The sequence below is a fragment of the Phoenix dactylifera genome, chromosome 5, assembly GCF_051530095.1.
Source record: "Phoenix dactylifera cultivar Ajwa chromosome 5, Ajwa_hap1_PhDact_Kaust_v1.1, whole genome shotgun sequence".
Taxonomy (NCBI): Eukaryota; Viridiplantae; Streptophyta; class Magnoliopsida; order Arecales; family Arecaceae; genus Phoenix; species Phoenix dactylifera.
Genome location: NC_143194.1, coordinates 34,412,950 through 34,430,182, shown reverse-complemented (window position 1 = coordinate 34,430,182; position 17,233 = coordinate 34,412,950). Strand labels below are relative to the sequence as shown.

At 40.2% G+C, this 17,233-nt stretch overlaps 2 protein-coding genes across 5 annotated transcripts; both read left to right on the top strand.

The window, feature by feature from the left end:
* Positions 1–3,612: 3,612 nt before the first annotated feature.
* Positions 3,613–5,599, top strand: LOC103707394 (Haloacid dehalogenase-like hydrolase (HAD) superfamily protein). Its single transcript, XM_008791854.5, has one exon. It carries the CDS (start codon positions 3,656–3,658, stop codon positions 4,502–4,504), a length of 849 nt encoding a protein of 282 aa, XP_008790076.4. The 5' UTR covers positions 3,613–3,655; the 3' UTR covers positions 4,505–5,599.
* A 709-nt stretch (positions 5,600–6,308) lies between these two features.
* On the top strand, positions 6,309–17,233 carry LOC103707375 (uncharacterized). 4 transcript variants are annotated; one of them, XR_005512962.3, is made up of 6 exons: positions 9,600–10,030; positions 10,911–11,786; positions 12,511–12,711; positions 12,813–13,008; positions 14,790–14,934; positions 15,015–15,300. XR_005512962.3 is itself a non-coding variant. In XM_039129205.3 (5 exons), the coding sequence occupies exons 2-5, from the start codon at positions 10,923–10,925 to the stop codon at positions 16,933–16,935; spliced, it is 1,443 nt and encodes a 480-aa protein (XP_038985133.2). In that variant the 5' UTR covers positions 6,309–6,431; positions 10,911–10,922; the 3' UTR covers positions 16,936–17,233. The 4 variants fall into 4 exon arrangements, 3 of the variants coding, with proteins under 3 accessions (XP_038985133.2, XP_008790050.2, XP_038985132.2); XM_039129205.3 differs by lacking the exons at positions 9,600–10,030; positions 14,790–14,934; positions 15,015–15,300 and adding exons at positions 6,309–6,431; positions 16,754–17,233; XM_008791828.5 differs by lacking the exons at positions 14,790–14,934; positions 15,015–15,300 and adding an exon at positions 16,754–17,233 and having other exon boundaries at positions 9,564–10,030.

Sequence of the window (17,233 nt, the reverse complement as noted above, 5' to 3'; positions counted from 1 at the left end):
AATTTGGTTTATCCTCCTCCTTTGTTTCATGCCATGCTTAACCCCAGATTCAAATGCATGATAAAGCCCAAACTTGATTGAATCCCCCCCACTCTAATCCACCAGCCTCCACTATGCAGTGAAAGTATTGTCTGTCCTAATTATTATATGTAGCACAAGAATCTCATTGGCAAGTCCACCAACATGCATGTATCTTAACATAATTTTGGTGTCGGACACGGCGAGCAGAATCAAACCTACATTCCTAATGCCTCGCAAAGCCAATAAATTTCCACATCGAGTAATTGTTGTACATGGACTTTTAAACCATCAATTGTATATGTCAAACTTTGGCCTAGTCAATTGTAATTGACAACCTTGTCTTGCATCTGATTACGGAGCATTATTCTTGCGTAATTAACTCATAGCACCAACTTTTCTCCTAGCATTCACACCATATATTTCTCATCGTGCTCTCCTACTTAATTATTGAATAGCTAACCATGAGACTTAGCCAATTGGAGGACCCCCACTATTTGAGATGGTTGACGAATTCTCTCCCACCATTCACGCTCGCCACCCTCCTTTGTCTCGTCGCACCCCTTTTTATCTCCTCTTTTGGACTGTTCTCTCCTCTTTTACTCACTTTGTGATAGGTTTCAAAGACGGAACCTCCCACGTGTCTTCACGGGATTCTGATGCAGTCTTTTGTTCCTTATCTCTCACTCACATGTTGCTACTGAGGCTGACGCAAGGATTACGTTGCCTTCTGCATCACTCATATATATACCGTGAACTATTTGATTGTTTTAGTATTTTTTTTTTTAAAAAAAGCTATAATGTTATTTTTTTCTTTCTTATATCATTTTTTACTTTTTAAAAAATATTTGTGTTAGAACTAAATATAATGTCTTTTTTTCCTTATCTCTCACTCACATGTTGCTACTGAGGCTGACGAAAGGATTACGTTGCCTTATGAATCACTCATATATACCGTGAACTAGTTGATTGTTTTAGTATTTTTTTTTTTATAGAAAAGCTATAATGTTATTTTTTTTCTTTCTTATATTATTTTTATTTTTTAAAATATATTTGTGTTAAAACTATATATAATGTGAGGATCCGTGCGGTTGTGTGTTTATTCTCATATCAGTTATTCGTTGAGTAGATCTTGGGTACTTATACAGAATCAAAAAACTCAAATAATATCTTCCGACTCGTCATTTTAGGTAAGGTCGTAGGTTGTTACAAATGATATCAGAGCGGATCCAGCCCATAATCTATTAAAATTGGAGGACACTGCAGCATGGATCCATTAGGGCTAACCACGGACCGATCGTGGTGTTTGTGATTAGATTTGAATCCTTAGCCTAACGAGGATGTTAGAGCTTGAATGGAAAGAGTATGTAAGGATTCGTGCGGGCGTGTGTTTAGTCCCACATCGATTATTCGTTGGATATATCTTGGGTACTTATATAAGATAAACGAACCCAAATAATACCTTTCGGTTAGTTATTTTGGATGAGATCCTGAGTTATTACATATAAACTATCTACTTTATAAAATAAATAAAAAAACTTTTACTTTTACCTCCCACACGGGCAGTAAATGGAGCACTTCAATCACATGATATTTTTATTCACAGCAAAAAAAAGTCACCTCTTTTCTAGAAGGGGAATGTTCAGCGGTTTACCATGGGGACATGGATTAGTCAAAGCATGAGCTTTCCGATTCTTGTGACCCCTCGGCGTGACAAATCTATGCTTTAGACAACGTCATGGTGTGAAATGGATAAAATTGTCAGCTCGATCTGGATAAAGAGAATTGCAATAAAGAAGAATTAGATCTTTTACCAAAAAAAAAAAAAGGTAGATTTAGATCCAAAACCTTTTCTTTAAAAAATAAGAATAATAAAAGAGCATTGACAAAAATGAAAGTTGAGACGACGTAATCTTGGTCATACGCGGCCGAAATTAAGCCAAAGAACGTGCAATTTTTTAAACTTTGTCATACCACATAATATGTTGATTGTGTCAAACTGTGTATGCCTGTGTATTGCATGGGACCGAGTGTGAACCATAATAAACCATGTTGCTTGAACCAAATTATTAGCTTCAACACTTGGCTTGCTTGGGCCGATTTGCCATGCTAATCCATACTAGCCTAATCCATCCCCCGAAGGAACCGGACATGATTATTTTTCATCATCCGGCTCGAGTGGCAGTCTAGTCTGGAACTGAACCCGCTAAAAAATAAGATCCACCGCGTAACCTGTACAAACACATCAAATTGGCTCGCAGCTCCGAAAACAGTAAAGTTTCTCTATAGCCTCTTCGTTTTGAGACATTATGGCTTTGGGACTTCTTGGCATTGCGCAAACAAAACTGCCAACCGATAACGGCGCTGACTCGCGCGCTTTCAAATTCTTTTAGACCCACTATTTAAATAACTAGAAAAAAAACTTTCTGCGACTTTTAAATATGAGTAGGCGACTTGCTTGCGTTAAACATATAGCGGCGGTTGGTTCGCCTCGTTAGGGAAGAAATATGCGCATGAAGAAGCGGTTCTTTGATAAAGCAGATACGGATGCGCTAAGGATGGAAGAAAGACGGATATTCCTTGCTCATTATCAGACAATCACTTATTCACAAACCGCTTTTATGAGTTTCCATTGATCTCTCCAACGAAGTTGCGGAAGCTATTTATGAATGAGCATTGATATGAACAAGAGGCTTCGAGAAAACTAGTATTTTCTAAATTATATGAAGCCTTATAGATTTACAGAATCAAAGAAAACTGGAAGAACGTATCCAACAACTACTTGAAAGAGTTCTAAAAAAGATTTTGGCTATCTGCGCCCCATAGTGCTGTAGCGAAACTGATTGCAAAAGAGGGTAAATTGGCCACATTAAGATTACCATCTGGGGATCCAGCACAATATTACCTGTGCATGACCCAGGAAGAGCTCGGAGGGATTCAAAGGCAGCACCTCCTCTACATAACAATCAGCGTTGTGACTATCAACAAGCATAGATGGGATATGCTTGGCTGATTAGCTTCCAAGTTCGCAGACTAGCGCGAACTAATAATTTTTTTTTCTTCCAAACTTGTCAAAATTATCTTGAGATGAATGAATAGTGAGATGAAATGAATAATAATTTCTAATGCATCTATTGCACAAATCATTGTTTTAGCATCAATCATACACTTGGGTGGCATCAACATCCAGAGAAGCAAACTCATAATTATCTTTTCTAGCAGGGCTCTCCTCAAAAGAAGGAAGAAAAAGTGCCACATTGGCTATCGTGTATCAGGGTGCAGTTTTGCTAGCACCAGTGGCTTATTCACTTGCGATTCGTTGGATCATATAGGGGCACGAGTTGACACCTTTGACCACCAGACATAAAGGTTATCACAACGTTCAAATGTACAAAACGGCCAATTCTTCTCTATATTTCCGGAGGCCAGCTTATGCCAGTAAGTAATTTCCAGAAATGCGATAAAATGGGGGGCGTGTTTTCTCCCGACCGTTGCAACCAAGCGAAATTCAAATTTCCGAACCCTCCATGACCGTTGCGTCCATCTCCCCTCAAAACGAGTAATAGTGCCAATCTCCTCCTCTCCCCCCCCCCCCCGGGCACCCCATTTCTCCCTCGAAGAAGAACAAGTTTCGAGAATGGTCTCCAAAACCCCCACGAAATTCTCCGAGTCCACCACCCCCAAATCCGCCCGCCGCCGCCGCCGCAAGAAGCCCTCCCCCCTGAAGTCCCTCATCGCCACCCCCTCGGCCGTGGCCGCGTCGATCGACCGCTCCCTCCGCTCCTGCCGCCGCCGCCTCATCAAGATCTTCTCCTGCTTGGGCATCCTTGGAACCCCCAAATCCCGCAAGCACGGCTTCCGCCGCCTAAAGACCGTCCCCCACGACGACCCGACACCTCCCGCCGCCCCTATACCCCTTCCCCCGCCCTCCTGCCCGGGAAGAAAGACGGTCATTCTGGACCTCGACGAGACCCTGGTCCATGCCAAGACCGACCCCCCTCCCGAGAGGTACGACTTCACCGTCCACCCCGTAATCGATGGCCAGGTCCTCACCTTCTACGTTTTGAAGCGCCCGGGGGTTGACGAGCTGCTCGAAGAGGCCGCCAAGGCCTTCGAGGTCGTCGTCTTCACCGCGGGGCTCAGGGAGTACGCCTCCCTCGTGCTCGACCACCTCGACCCCGGAGGGCAGATCATATCCCACCGCCTGTACAGGGATTCCTGCAAGGAAATGGAGGGGAAGTTTGTGAAGGATCTGTCGGTGATGGGGAGAGATTTGGATCGGGTGGTCATTGTGGATGATAACCCGAATGCCTATGCGTTCCACCCGGAGAATGCAGTCCCGGTGGCCCCTTTCATCAATGATCTTGGGGATAGGGAGCTTCGGAAGGTGATGAAGTTCTTGGAGGTCGCTCCTGTTTTCGAGGATACGCGGGATGCCATCTTACACTATCTCTCAGATAGTGGGAATCAGAAATCCCAGATTTGAGTTGGGTCTTCTTCACTTCTGCTTCATGATATTTACGGATTGATTGACTTCAAGATAGCGGGCACCGAGTTATCATCGAAAAGGGGTTCTTGGAGTAGCTGGAAGCCAAGAATTTCCTCCAGAAAAGAGGAGATCGTAGCGGTCTTCAGGATCCTCCTGAATGTCTTGCTCCATCTGAGGTGGAATGCTGATGCAGGCTATGGATTCTCTGTGATGGCAGTAAGGAAAAGTAGTTGCATCTTAGATTCTCTGACATCGTAAATTTTATTGTTATCAAAGTTTAATTCTTTCAATTCTGAAATTTAAGTTGCCTGATAGGCCCGTTCGTGACATTTGTATTGACTATTCTTTGGTCATTCACCACCATTCTATACACCTCTTGGCCAAGCTGATTTGGTGAAATGTTGGGTGCAAAGTGTCCGACTTTTGTTCCTGATCGGGTCCCACTATCCTTCCAAAGTTACAAGGAATTTGAGATCTAATTTTAAGTTTAAAGCTTGTGTCCAGCTATCTGGAGAAATATGCTCGATGAATTTTTTAGAACTCCATTCGGGTCCTACATACCAGTTTTTGTTTCATTTTTCTGGATGATCGCTTTGATCTCGAAATACCTGCAGCTTGCTCGATGAGTCTTGTAAAAATTAGGCGCGTTATTTACTCATTTTGCGCAGCATAAGAAATGGAGAGACCTTTGGCATCCTTTTCATGTCATAGAAATCTTTCACCAGTATTGGCTCAAATTTTTCCAAGAAGGAGAATCAAACAGGTAAGAAAGTAGAGAGCCTTCATTATCATGCCATGATACATCATCCATCGGAATAGGACTGAATAAGTATTCATGATTCTCTTCTTTATTGCAATCCATTCAAATCAGACAGGCTGCAACTGACAAGTTCAGACTGCTTTATTTCTCCTCTGACAGCCAGATAAGTTGATAAACTTGTGTTTCAGTTTCCCCTGCATGCAATAATGCCATTATTGGATGTTGTTGGTGGTTGGAGAAATAATGTTTCCATCTATGCAACGATAGTTACTTCTCATGAGTAAAATTATCGATGATCACTCTCACAGTCTACAATTACAAACTAGCACAACCCAACAAGATGAAGGATAAGCCAAAAGTAATGTATCATATAATTGTTTATTATCAGAACACTCTGAAATTTTTATCTTTACATAGAACTGGATCATCTTCCATACTATTAATCTTTAAAATTCCAAAAATGATGATAATTCTAATATAGTATGGCCACTCGATCTTTACATTAGTCATAACTTATACAAAACCACTCTTATGATTCTTATTAATAGTTGTCTCAAAAGAACAATTTTTATCAGTAACTTAAACTGCACGTTTAATTGCTGAGAAATATTTATGTTTTGTTTCTTTCTAATTGTTTTCTTCTTGGAAATGCGTTGAAGGACTACTTTTTAAGTATTCAAAAGAAATATTCAACAACTTATAAACTATCCAAAAAAATAAGAAACTATTGTAATATAATAACAAAGAGGATATAATTCTGGCATAAAATACTATATCTTCAACTTTTATGGTGATTGTTTCATAAAGTTTATGGTTTATTAGGATTATTGTAATACTCAGGCCTTTTAAGCCTGAAACCAAATCAGGCCAGCTCCGTTTGATCGGCCCAGAACTATGTTTCGGCCCCCAAAAAAAAGAAAAAAGAAAGGGGGCCATGCGTGCCCAACACATGTGACGAGAGTTTTCTTCCTCCCGACCTCATCAGAAGGAATCCAACCAAGGGCCAGATTCCAGCTTTTCTCCACCTCTATTTAGAGCTGCTCCTCCCTCTTTGAGTCCATCCAAGGTTGAGGCTCCGAACCCCAACTCATCTTCAGTTCTTCTTCTTCTTCCTTGACTTGTCGCCGGAGAGAGAGAGAGCTGTCAAAACCTCACCAGACTAAGGTATGGTGCTCCTCTCTTCTCCTTTTCCCTCTCATGATGTGGAAGTTTGTTTGCCTCGCTTTGGGTCGACAAATTGTAGAAATTGCCAAAATAGGGGAGCCCTATTTCGGCCATTTTCGCTCACCGTCAACCCATGTTCACCGCCATAAGATGCCGAGGTTGGTCGAGCCTACCTTGCCACCTCCTGCCGCCATTGGGGTTGGCCGCCGCGGCCGCCCCTGGATCCGATCGACGAGAAGGAGGGGGACGGATCCCCTATTTTGGAGAAAAAGAAGTGAGCAGTCTCTCTCTTCTTTCTCTCTCCTCTCTCTTCTCTCTCCTTCTTTCTTATTTTTTGCCTTTTTTTTTTCTTTCTACAAAGTTTCTCTCTTTTGATTTATGATTAGACATGTTAATTCATCTAGGTTGATTGTGCATTGACAACCAAACCTAGACCCCTGATTGAACTCGAATTGAGATTCTCTCTCTACTGAATTTTTTCTTCCTACTCTCTCTCTAGGGTAGTTGGATCCAATAGGGACTCTTCACAGTGATTTTGAATTGACCTTGAGGAAGGGTTCTGATCTAAGGTTGTCGGGCAACATGTCAACCCCACCTCGGCCCCTGCCAAATACTGTTAGATTTGCCTCGATTTTTGTTGAACCATCTGTGTCCTAGTCCGAGTATGATTTGATAAATTGCACTTTGATCGAACCGATCAGGATGTCGGTACTCCCGCTTGGTCTGTCCTATAAAGGTGTTGGAATTTAAAGTTTTTATAATTGTGATGAAAATTTAATGAAAAATATAATTTTTGGATATTAGGCTCTAAGAAGGATCTTCGAAATTAATTGGATATGTTAGTCGGATTGCGTTTGCAAGGTAAGTAATGTATCACTTTTTCTAAATTTATTAGTAATCATTAAATTATTATATTCATGACTTTTGAGTGGTATTATTCATGATGTATGAATTTGATGTATAGTATATTATTATGTAATATATTATTTTGGAAGGTTATGACGATATATAATCTTATTCTGGATTTGATCGATTGATTTTAACACCTCATAATTTTAGAACTGGAATATGAAATCTAGAACTATATGAATTTTGACCTCGCTATGTTGAGGATCCCACCAATGGGGCCTAATGCATTGGCATATGATTTATCCTGAAGGTCATGTCCAAAATGATTAGTGACATACCACCAACAGATCAGCGATCCTAAAAGACTTTGCTGCAAAATGATGCGCAGCTCACGCAAGATGATTAGTCAGTGTTATGACCCTGCAATAGGATGATGTAGTCATAGCTGAGGATTGATAAGATAAATTGAGTATTTAAAACAATATGAATTCATGAACGGAATTTGAGAAAGAGGGTTTGGAAACAGCCTTTGCTGGCTAAAATAAATGAACGACTGATCATTAAAGCAATTTGCTGCTGTCATTTGCTTAATGAAATGCAGGCTTTTCTTTTCTTTCTGTTTCACAGTGAAATCAAATTTGAATACATTTTAAATTGAAATGTTTTAAGCTTCTAAGCTGAAGTGAAAGGTCACATGGCTTGTTCGACAGACATCTGAACAGAACACTGATTTTTGAGAAGTAAATTGGGCAGAACCCAATCACAATTCATTAAGATAATGAAATAAATTACATATAAAGGGGAGAGAGAAGAAAAAGTGCTTACCTGAAAGAGGAGCTCAAAAGAGGAAAGAAAGAGCAGAAAACCTCCAGGAAACTTCCAACAAATTAATCCCACAAAGGCTAATATAGAACGCTGATTGAGTAAAAGTTTCTATCGGAGGCTACGATGCAGCTCGGCATAATCTTTTGGTTTCTAATTACCTAACAAGATATATTCTGGTTGATCGATGAAGTTTGATTGAAGCTGGAGTTTCTTGCCGAGCCGAGCTCATTTTGATTTTGCTGGGCTATAAAATCTGTTTGAGTGCAGCTCATGTCCTCTCCGAATCTTGGTTTACATCCTTGAGCCAATCTTGTTAGTTCGGCTTTATAAGTCGACGGTCATAAATATAAGATCTCATTGTATTCACAACTTTTCAATTCTGGTTCTTGTATCCAAGAGATCTTATTACACATCATTCAAAAATATCCATGCTAAGAATTTTTCATTTGCTCGACTATGAAAGTGCCAGTGCTGTCCCTAATTAGTGTAGTATTTTTTGGACCGAACTTAATTGAAGTTTTCGGATCGGTTTTAAGCAGTTGCTGTAAATAGTTGGTTCGATTTTAATTTCTGATTCAGTTTTAGAAAACTAATTTAAATAGATTCGGTTTCGGATTTAATTACAAACCGGCTCGGCCCGGCCCGTGCACATCCCCAGCTACCTATTGGTATATCTTAAACAAAGTACACCATCAAACAACATCAAAAAGCTGGAAATCAGTAACACACAACAATGTGGTAAATAACACACCCTAACTTGCCTAAAGTGGTTTTTGGTCTACGATTGACCTATTTACTCCATAGGGTCCGGTTCAGGGATTTGGTTGGTTCACCTACCAGAGCTCCAACCTGCAGAAATTTCTAAGGAGTTACTAGGGCTGGCTTAAAGCCCATCAGGCCAGGTCAACTTTAGGTCGGGCCACGGGCTAGACCTGAAAAATTCTAGGCTGAGTTTGGGTTTAATTACGAAGCCCATTTATTTTTCGGGCCGAGCTTGGGTAGATATTGGCTCGGCCTGAGCGGCCCAAGCTCGAGCCTGAATTCAGGTCGGAATCTAGCCCAGTTCGATTATTTAGGCTCATTCCAAAATGGGCCTGTTCACTACTCCAAGTCTCCAATAGGTTCATTGGGCTAGTGGATTAATGAGCTCCAGAGTATAGCTGATTGGTTGGATATTTCATTTGTTTTATATTAACCTTAAGTTGGCAGCAGAATATTGAACTATAATTAATTTATTTTAGGTGTCACTCAAACGGTTTTTGGAAGGTTTAGAGCAGCCTAGTTTTTGGCCTAAATAGGTAATTCGGTCTGGCCCAATTGAGTTTGGATCGGGCTCACATTCAAAAATTTTAATTATTTTTGGATCTAAGTCCGATCCAAAGTCTAAAAAAAAGTTCGAGCCGGCTCGGATAGAGATGTCGCCCGGCTCAACCTGGCCTGTTTCCAGCTGGGCGACGAGCGCCGTAGGCAAGCGTACCTCGAAACGGGTTTCTTGGCGGGTACCTTGCCGGACTCAACTCTCCAAGGTTGGCGGCTCCTTGAAGCCTTTGGACGCGTGGGGTTTGATATTTTTGCTATTTCTTCTATCGTTCATTTCTTTTATTGGCGTCCCCGTTTGGCTTCGTCTAGTTTTCTTCGGCAGCCGGAACTCTTCTGGATTCCCCTCGCTACCGGAATCCCCTTCGAATTCCGTGTTATCTTCTCTCTCCCCCGTCCATGGCCGATCTCCTTTGAGGGAGGAGCTCTCGATCTTCGAATAGCGTCGCGGCCCGATGGCGGAGACCAAGAAGCTCTACCCCGTGATCGAGAGCGATGAGCCTGGGGCGTCGGAGATCGACGGGTTTCTTGAGCCGTCGGAAGCGACGGAGTCTAGGGTTTCTGTTCTTCCTGGACGAGGGTTGGAGAATCCCCCTTCGTCCCCCCAGGTGATGATGCCTTTCCCTTCATATGGATTACTCTTTCTATTTATTTATGGAACTATATTGTATTTTTGGTCGTTGCTCTGAATTTTAATTCCTTTGGTAGTTATTTATTCAGTTCTTGGAAAGATTGAATCTTTTGTATTGGAAATCAAATCTCGTAGTCTAAAGGTTAGATCTTTTATTAGTTTTCCGTCGATTGCACCTCAGGAAGTTTTAGGGCTTCTCCAATTTATTGTCCGTATTGAGATGGAAGATACTTGTGCTGGCAAATATTATGGTTGACTCATGGATATATCCTCTTTTTTCCCTCAATTGCTGATTTCATTTTTTCCTAATTGAACACTCTCCACTTTTTCAGAAGATTCTTGGAAAACTAAATTACCTGTTGGTGCTGTCAATTGCAACCGGTGTACATTTTTTTGGTGCTTAGTTGCGGCAGTTCTCAATACCGCTTGCCTGCTTCCATCCAAAATAATGTCCAATTAAAAACAACTACCTATAAAAATTTTCAAGGTTCATCTCTTCACATATTTTCCACAAAATTTGCAGTTAGTGATTAAGAAGTTCTTGTGATCTCTAGGAGTTTAGGGATTAGCCAGCTGGAGAGATAAATCTCAGTAACTATGAGAAGCTCAATCCCCAGAATCGTTTATTAAATTTCATTATCCTTAACACATTCATTTTTCACTTTTACACAAACGAGTATTGTAGTTACCAAGCAAAGTATTCCCTACTTATGTCATGACGAATGATTGATGGAATTAGAAATATCTTAATACTTACTTGAAAAGGATTTTCTGCTATGGTTTCAGAATTAAAATTTCAAACAAGCTTCACTTGTTATTTATGACTTGGGTTTTAACCTTATGGATGTTAAAATTAGATTCCTGGTTCAATGGAGCATGGCAACAGTAATTTGCCTCCAATGTGCGACAAACCCCAGAGTCCAGAACTGGTTCAAGATTCTAATTGTAGTACTGATGCTACTAGAGATCCTGTAGACCAGAAATCAGGCAAATACTTCTATTATGAGTCCCCACTTTATGAAGAAACTGGCATTTGGATACCTGTTTCTGTCCCACCCATGACAGAAAGTGACCATGAGGAATGGCATAGGGGTTTCAGTTCCAACGGTGGATACTTCCCTGAAGGGGAAATCAGTTGGGACCAGTTTATCACAGAAGACAAGGAGATGACCTTGTGGGATGTGGTTTCGGAGATGCTTCTTGTGGCCCAGGGCAAACTGAGAACACTCAACCCAGGTGAGCTACAGAATTGCAGGATGTCTTGGTTATCAACACACCTCCTTGAAGATGCTTGGAAAGAAATGGCCCACACTCTCACAGAGGCCAATTTTGGGAGTGCACAGGAACTTCTTGAAAGAGAACCTCCTAAGTGGTTGGCTGACAGTGTTGCAACCGCATGCATGCTTTGTAACATACGTTTTCATCCGATCATGTGTTCTCGGCATCATTGCCGGTTTTGTGGTGGGATATTTTGCAGTGAATGTTCAAAAGGCAGGAGCTTGTTGCCTCCAAAGTTTAGAACTGCAGAACCCCAACGTGTCTGTGATGTCTGTTGTGTCCGGCTAGAGTCTGTTCAGCCTTACTTAATGGATCAGGTGAGTCGTGCTTCACAGCTTCCAACCCATGACTTGACAGATCTCAGCACACTGAGATCGTGGTTAAATTTCCCATGGGGGCGTACAATGGAGTATGAGATTTACAAGGCAGCTAATACAATTCGTGGCTATAGCAAGGTAAACCTTACTTTCTCATGTCACTGCACCATTTATGATTTTATTTGCTTAAGCACCCATCCTATATTGCTTAGCTTGTGGAAATTGCCATTTGCCTCATGGGAGTACCCAGACACCTGTTTCCTTTTTGGATACTTTGCCTTTTTACATTTAAGAGGTGGCCACGTGAATTGTTACTCAGCACATGGAGCATGGCTCATTGACTTCCACCTATAATCCCCCATCATCCCCTAAATTCTAGTATCTTTGGCTTCTCAAGTTAACAATAGAATATGATGTAGTTTTACATGTTATTTTTTCAAACACTGCCAAATGCTACCCATTGGCTCAACAATTGAGTTGCCTCAGGATCATCACACTACTCAATCCAGCTTCATCTCTGATTTCAGTCCATCTTACTGCCCAGAAAATTTAATTAAGTTAAGAGACAGAAAGCATGTTGCAGCATCTCTAATTCATGGCCATCACAAGAAGAATGTCATGTCATTTTAAACGTGAGTTTTCATGACATCATCTTCCTCTCCTGCAAGCTCTCGCAGTGTTATTGGAAAACCAAGTCCTTCACAATATGTTCCTCTTCCATGTTTTAGAGCTCTTGGAAATGGATTGTCTTTTTGTGGCATCTACTAGAAATTAAGCATCATACAGACTACTCTTGTGGAAATGTATCACCACCTTATGGCTTCAAAAGAAAACTTACAAGATGTAATATGTTATTGCTCAGGTGGGTTCACTGAGGCCTGAGAAGTCCATCCCAGATGCTATTCTAAATCAAGCAAAAGGCCTTGCAATACTTACTATCGTAAAGGTTGGATTAATGGTCACTTACAAGATTGGGACTGGGCTGGTCATTGCTCGAAGAGAGGATGGTTCCTGGTCTCCTCCCTCTGCTATTTCTTCATTTGGTGTTGGATGGGGAGCTCAGGTTTTTATAATCTCTGCTTATCTGTACAATGATATGTGAAATATATTATTGATGCTAACAAGGACCATCTATGATATGCTTGTGCTATGATTGTTTCACAGGCAGGGGGGGAGTTAACTGACTTCATAATTGTGCTGAGGACCAAAGATGCTGTTAAAACCTTTGGTGGAAATACACATTTGTCAGTAGGGGCTGGCATCAGTGCAGCTGCTGGCATTGTTGGACGGACAGCTGAGGCTGATTTACGTGCAGGTGATGGTGGTTATGCTGCATGCTACACGTACAGCTGCAGTAAGGGTATGCCTTCATCCAAACAAATATTTACTTTTAAAATAATATAAGATAATATCATTATCCTTGATTTCATTATATTTCTTCCACTGACATGAGATTAAATCCATGAAAGTACGAGTCACTTTATGTAGCTGCTTAATTGTTCTCGCACTTGCCTTAAGCATCCACACTTTTGGACTAGTAAGTAGTGTGTCGAATGATGTATTGAGAAAATGATCTCAATGAATTAAATATGGTGAAACTTAGATGTTATCTAGGTGTTATATTCTTCTATAAAATTCCTAAAGGCTATAATCATGATCATTGTTAACAATCTCTCGATGTTCTTTCCTGTAAATATATTTAATATAGATATTAGTTGTTATTGCATGTACTTTGCTGGAAGGCAAACAGACCACCAAAAAAAGAGAGAAAATTAATGACATCTAGTGATTCATTTTGAGATATATTTCAAATAAGTTATTAATGTGGGCTGCATTTATTGGTACATTATCACATATTCTGAAAGAGCTGATGTAATATTTGGAGTACGTGCTTGTGAACTAGGACATAAATTGTTTGAAGTTCGTTGGTATTATGGAATGGTGAGAGTACCATAAAAAAGAGAGAAAATGAATGATGTCTAGTGATTAATTTTGAGATATGTTTCTAATAAGTTAGTAATGTAGGCTGCACTTATTGGTACATTATCACATATTCTGAAAAGGCTGATGTAATATTTGGAGTACGTGCTTGTGAAGTGGGACATAAATTCTTTGAAGTACATTAGTATTATGGAATGGTGAGAGGTATCCCTGTTGTGATGATGGGAGGTGTGAAAAAAAATTGAGCATTATATGGGGTGGTGAAATGATGATTAACCCTTATTCATAAGCATTTAGGTAAACTTAAGTCAATTGAGCTTTGGCATGTAAACACCACTCTATGTAGTGTGAAATGTACTAAGTTTATCATTGTTCATCTGCATTAAGGCTATATTGGTTGGGAAATAAGGGTGCAATGGCCCCTGTTCTAGCTTAATCATTTGCCAATTCTGGGTTATTCTGAGATTGGCTTTTCTAGTCAAAGGGCTTTATCCCATGAAAATGGGGATAAACTATTCTTCAAGGAGGGTGTGGTGGGGTGGCGGTGTTTGGGGTTGAATGGTTATTCCTGAAGAGAGTGGGGGAATTTAATTCACCTGATTTTTCATTGCTGACTTATTCCATCATAAGGTAATCAAACAGAATTCAGGATCATTGATGAGAAGGCTTTGGAATAGGAATAGCTATCCCACGTTTTGCCGTCCTGCAACCAAATACAAACAAAAGCAATAGCTTACAAGGAAAGACATGGGCAATAGATATTTTTGGGCATATATTTTATGGTTGTTCTGATGTTTGATGTTTTTAATGATAACCTGATTGTATTGGAGAAAGCTTATTGGGTATGGTTTTATTAAAATAGCCAAGTTATACTTTGAGTTTAACCATCTAGCTAATCAGGATCATGTTACTACAAGTAGCATTTTTTGGCAACAATTTTAATGTACTGATATATTATAATGATACTCTTTTATGAATCAATCAAGCATTGTACAAATGTCTTTTATTTATTGAGGTGCTGTATGTGTGGGTCTTCACGATATAAACTGCACTAGGCAACACCTGTGATGAGGTACTGTCTAGTGCATCCAGCAAGAGCAGCAAGTAACCGAATGCAATCATCGTTGTCACGATTTTAATGAAAAAAGACTTTGTAGCATTTGATGCGTCAATTATATAACCACATTTATCATGTTTCAGGTGCAAAAATGGGGCTGTTTAGTTATAGTTTATTTTGAATACCTAAAACTTCTTGTCAAGAAAAATTAATGAGCTTGTAAAAGAAGTCATTCAGGAAATTTCTGAAGATCGAGATGGAATCAAGCATGACAAAAGCTCAGTCATGGTAATTTGGCTGTGATTTGGTGGGACTCAGATGTATTCACCAAAGATAGGGGGAACTGATGACTTATGTAATTTTGACAGCCAGATCAAGTTCTGTGCAAGAGCGTACACGAGCATTTGTAGCAGTAGTATCATGAACATTGGTTCGCAGAGCAGATTTATCAGCTTGTTTAAACATGGAGAAGTAATCAAAGCAGTCTTGCACTGGGGGATTTATGGTGCATCATAATTGAAGAAACTTAATGCTTGTAATTTTCTTCTTCTTTGGGGTGTGAAGGGTTGTCAAAACATTTTGTAGGATTATATTTGTCCTATGACTAGTAGTTGAATAGGACTGCTAATGGGCCTAAGCCCGACTTAAACTCAAGGACCAAAGTTATTTCATGCCCAGCCTATCTAGAGCTTGGCCCTGCCTTTTTTTCCTCCACCTTGGTGCCACCTTGTCTCTGTCACCCTGCAAGCAGACAAACCCTAACTGGGCAAGTAGTTCACTCTCCTCTCCCCTCCTGTTGTCTATCTGTCCTACTCCACCTTTTTGATTGTCTGCCTTCTTGCCCTCATGCATGGCCCTGATGCTACGCCTCCATTCTCATCTTCCGCACCCTACCCAAAAAAAAAAAAGAGAAGAAAAAGAAAAAAAGCAACCCTTGTACAGACAAACCCAGTTTGGCAACCCATTGTTGCTGCAGCTTCCAATTGGTCCAGCTGTTCACTCTGCTCTCCCTCACTCTCTTTATGTCTTACTCTGTCTTACACCCTCTTCTTGACTGTTAACCCCTTTTGATGGTTTGGTAGCTTACATCTAGTTTCAGCCAAAAAGAAAATGACAAATATATGAAAGAAGCTTGGAAAATGAAGGATAAAATATAGATGAGTTTAGGAAACAAAATCGGTGAGGGTGGGCCTTGGTGAAATGGTAAGATTGCTCCATTGTGGCGTGGTTGTCATGAGTCTAGAACATAAAAACGGTCTCTGTATGCGAGGATAAAGCTGTGTACATCTGAGCCTCCTTAGACTCTGTAGTGGCAAGAGCCTCATTTCAAAATAGGTTACATTTCAAAGTATATTGTATTGTTCAGGGCCATTGAGTATTATGGTATTGTATGTCTATATGAGATGTATGTGTACACATGTATGTACATATTCAGAAAATAAATCAATATTCATGTTTAATTTTAGTGTTACATTGTTTGACAAGAAGTTAACAAATAAGAATTTAAAGGTCTATGTGGTTTAAGCTGTAGATAGCTAAAGACTATGGCAGGAAGTTCACTTATCTAGGTTTTTTGGATCCCAACATCCCAATGCTTTTAAATATTTGAAAAACTAGCAATATTCAAGCTTAGTCTTGAGAAAATTTTTCTTCGAAGCAATGGCACCATATGCCTAATAATTTTAGCTTGAAAACAAGTTTGTGCCAAAACTCCAACATCGGCCTTTGAGTCGATAGGGAAACCAAAAAGTTCCAGTTTTGGTTGTGGAGTTATGGATGAAGCTTTAAACTATGATCATATTGCTAGATAGCTTGGTGTTCCCTCTGCAGATGCCGCTAACCTGCAAATTACAAGCATTCTACTGTTAATCTGGCTCTTTTTTTCTCATCAAAAAGGACACTTGTAAAGTTACACAAACAAATGCCACTTTATTCGTTACCCTTTTATGAGAATTGCATTTGGTTTTGTACTGTTGGTGGTAATAAGATATGGCATCTCATACTGCCAAGCATGTAGTACCATCACCGGCACCACCTCTGCCACTTTATTATAATTGTTGATATTCTGGCTTTTCCTTGCATGACCTTCAAGATAAATGTATTGCAGGTGCATTTGTAGGTTGTGCGCTCAATGGAAACATAGTCACTACACGAACTTCTGAAAATTCCCGTTTTTATGGTGGTTCAGTCAAGGCATCAGATATCCTTCTTGGATCTATGCCAAGGCCACCTGCAGCAGCTCTTCTCTATCGTGCTCTATCTGATCTATACCAGAAGCTGGAGAAATAAGGATCCAAGAATTGACTTGAGCATAGTTTTATGCTTCAAATTGATGATTACTTCTGGTTCTCAGAGTTGTGTACTGGGTTTTTGCTGCATGCTTTCTATCTGAGGTCCATTGGCTTTATGTACTGCTCATAGCAACAAACAATTGTACAGTTGGACTGCTCTAACATGTTCATTCATTTATATATGTGGATAAATTTGTGGTACTCAGGTAAAATACACGGAACCATGATGTATCTGATGAACACAGAATTCAGCTGCATTAGTTTCAATATATGGCGAGGAAATTCAATTAGTTCAA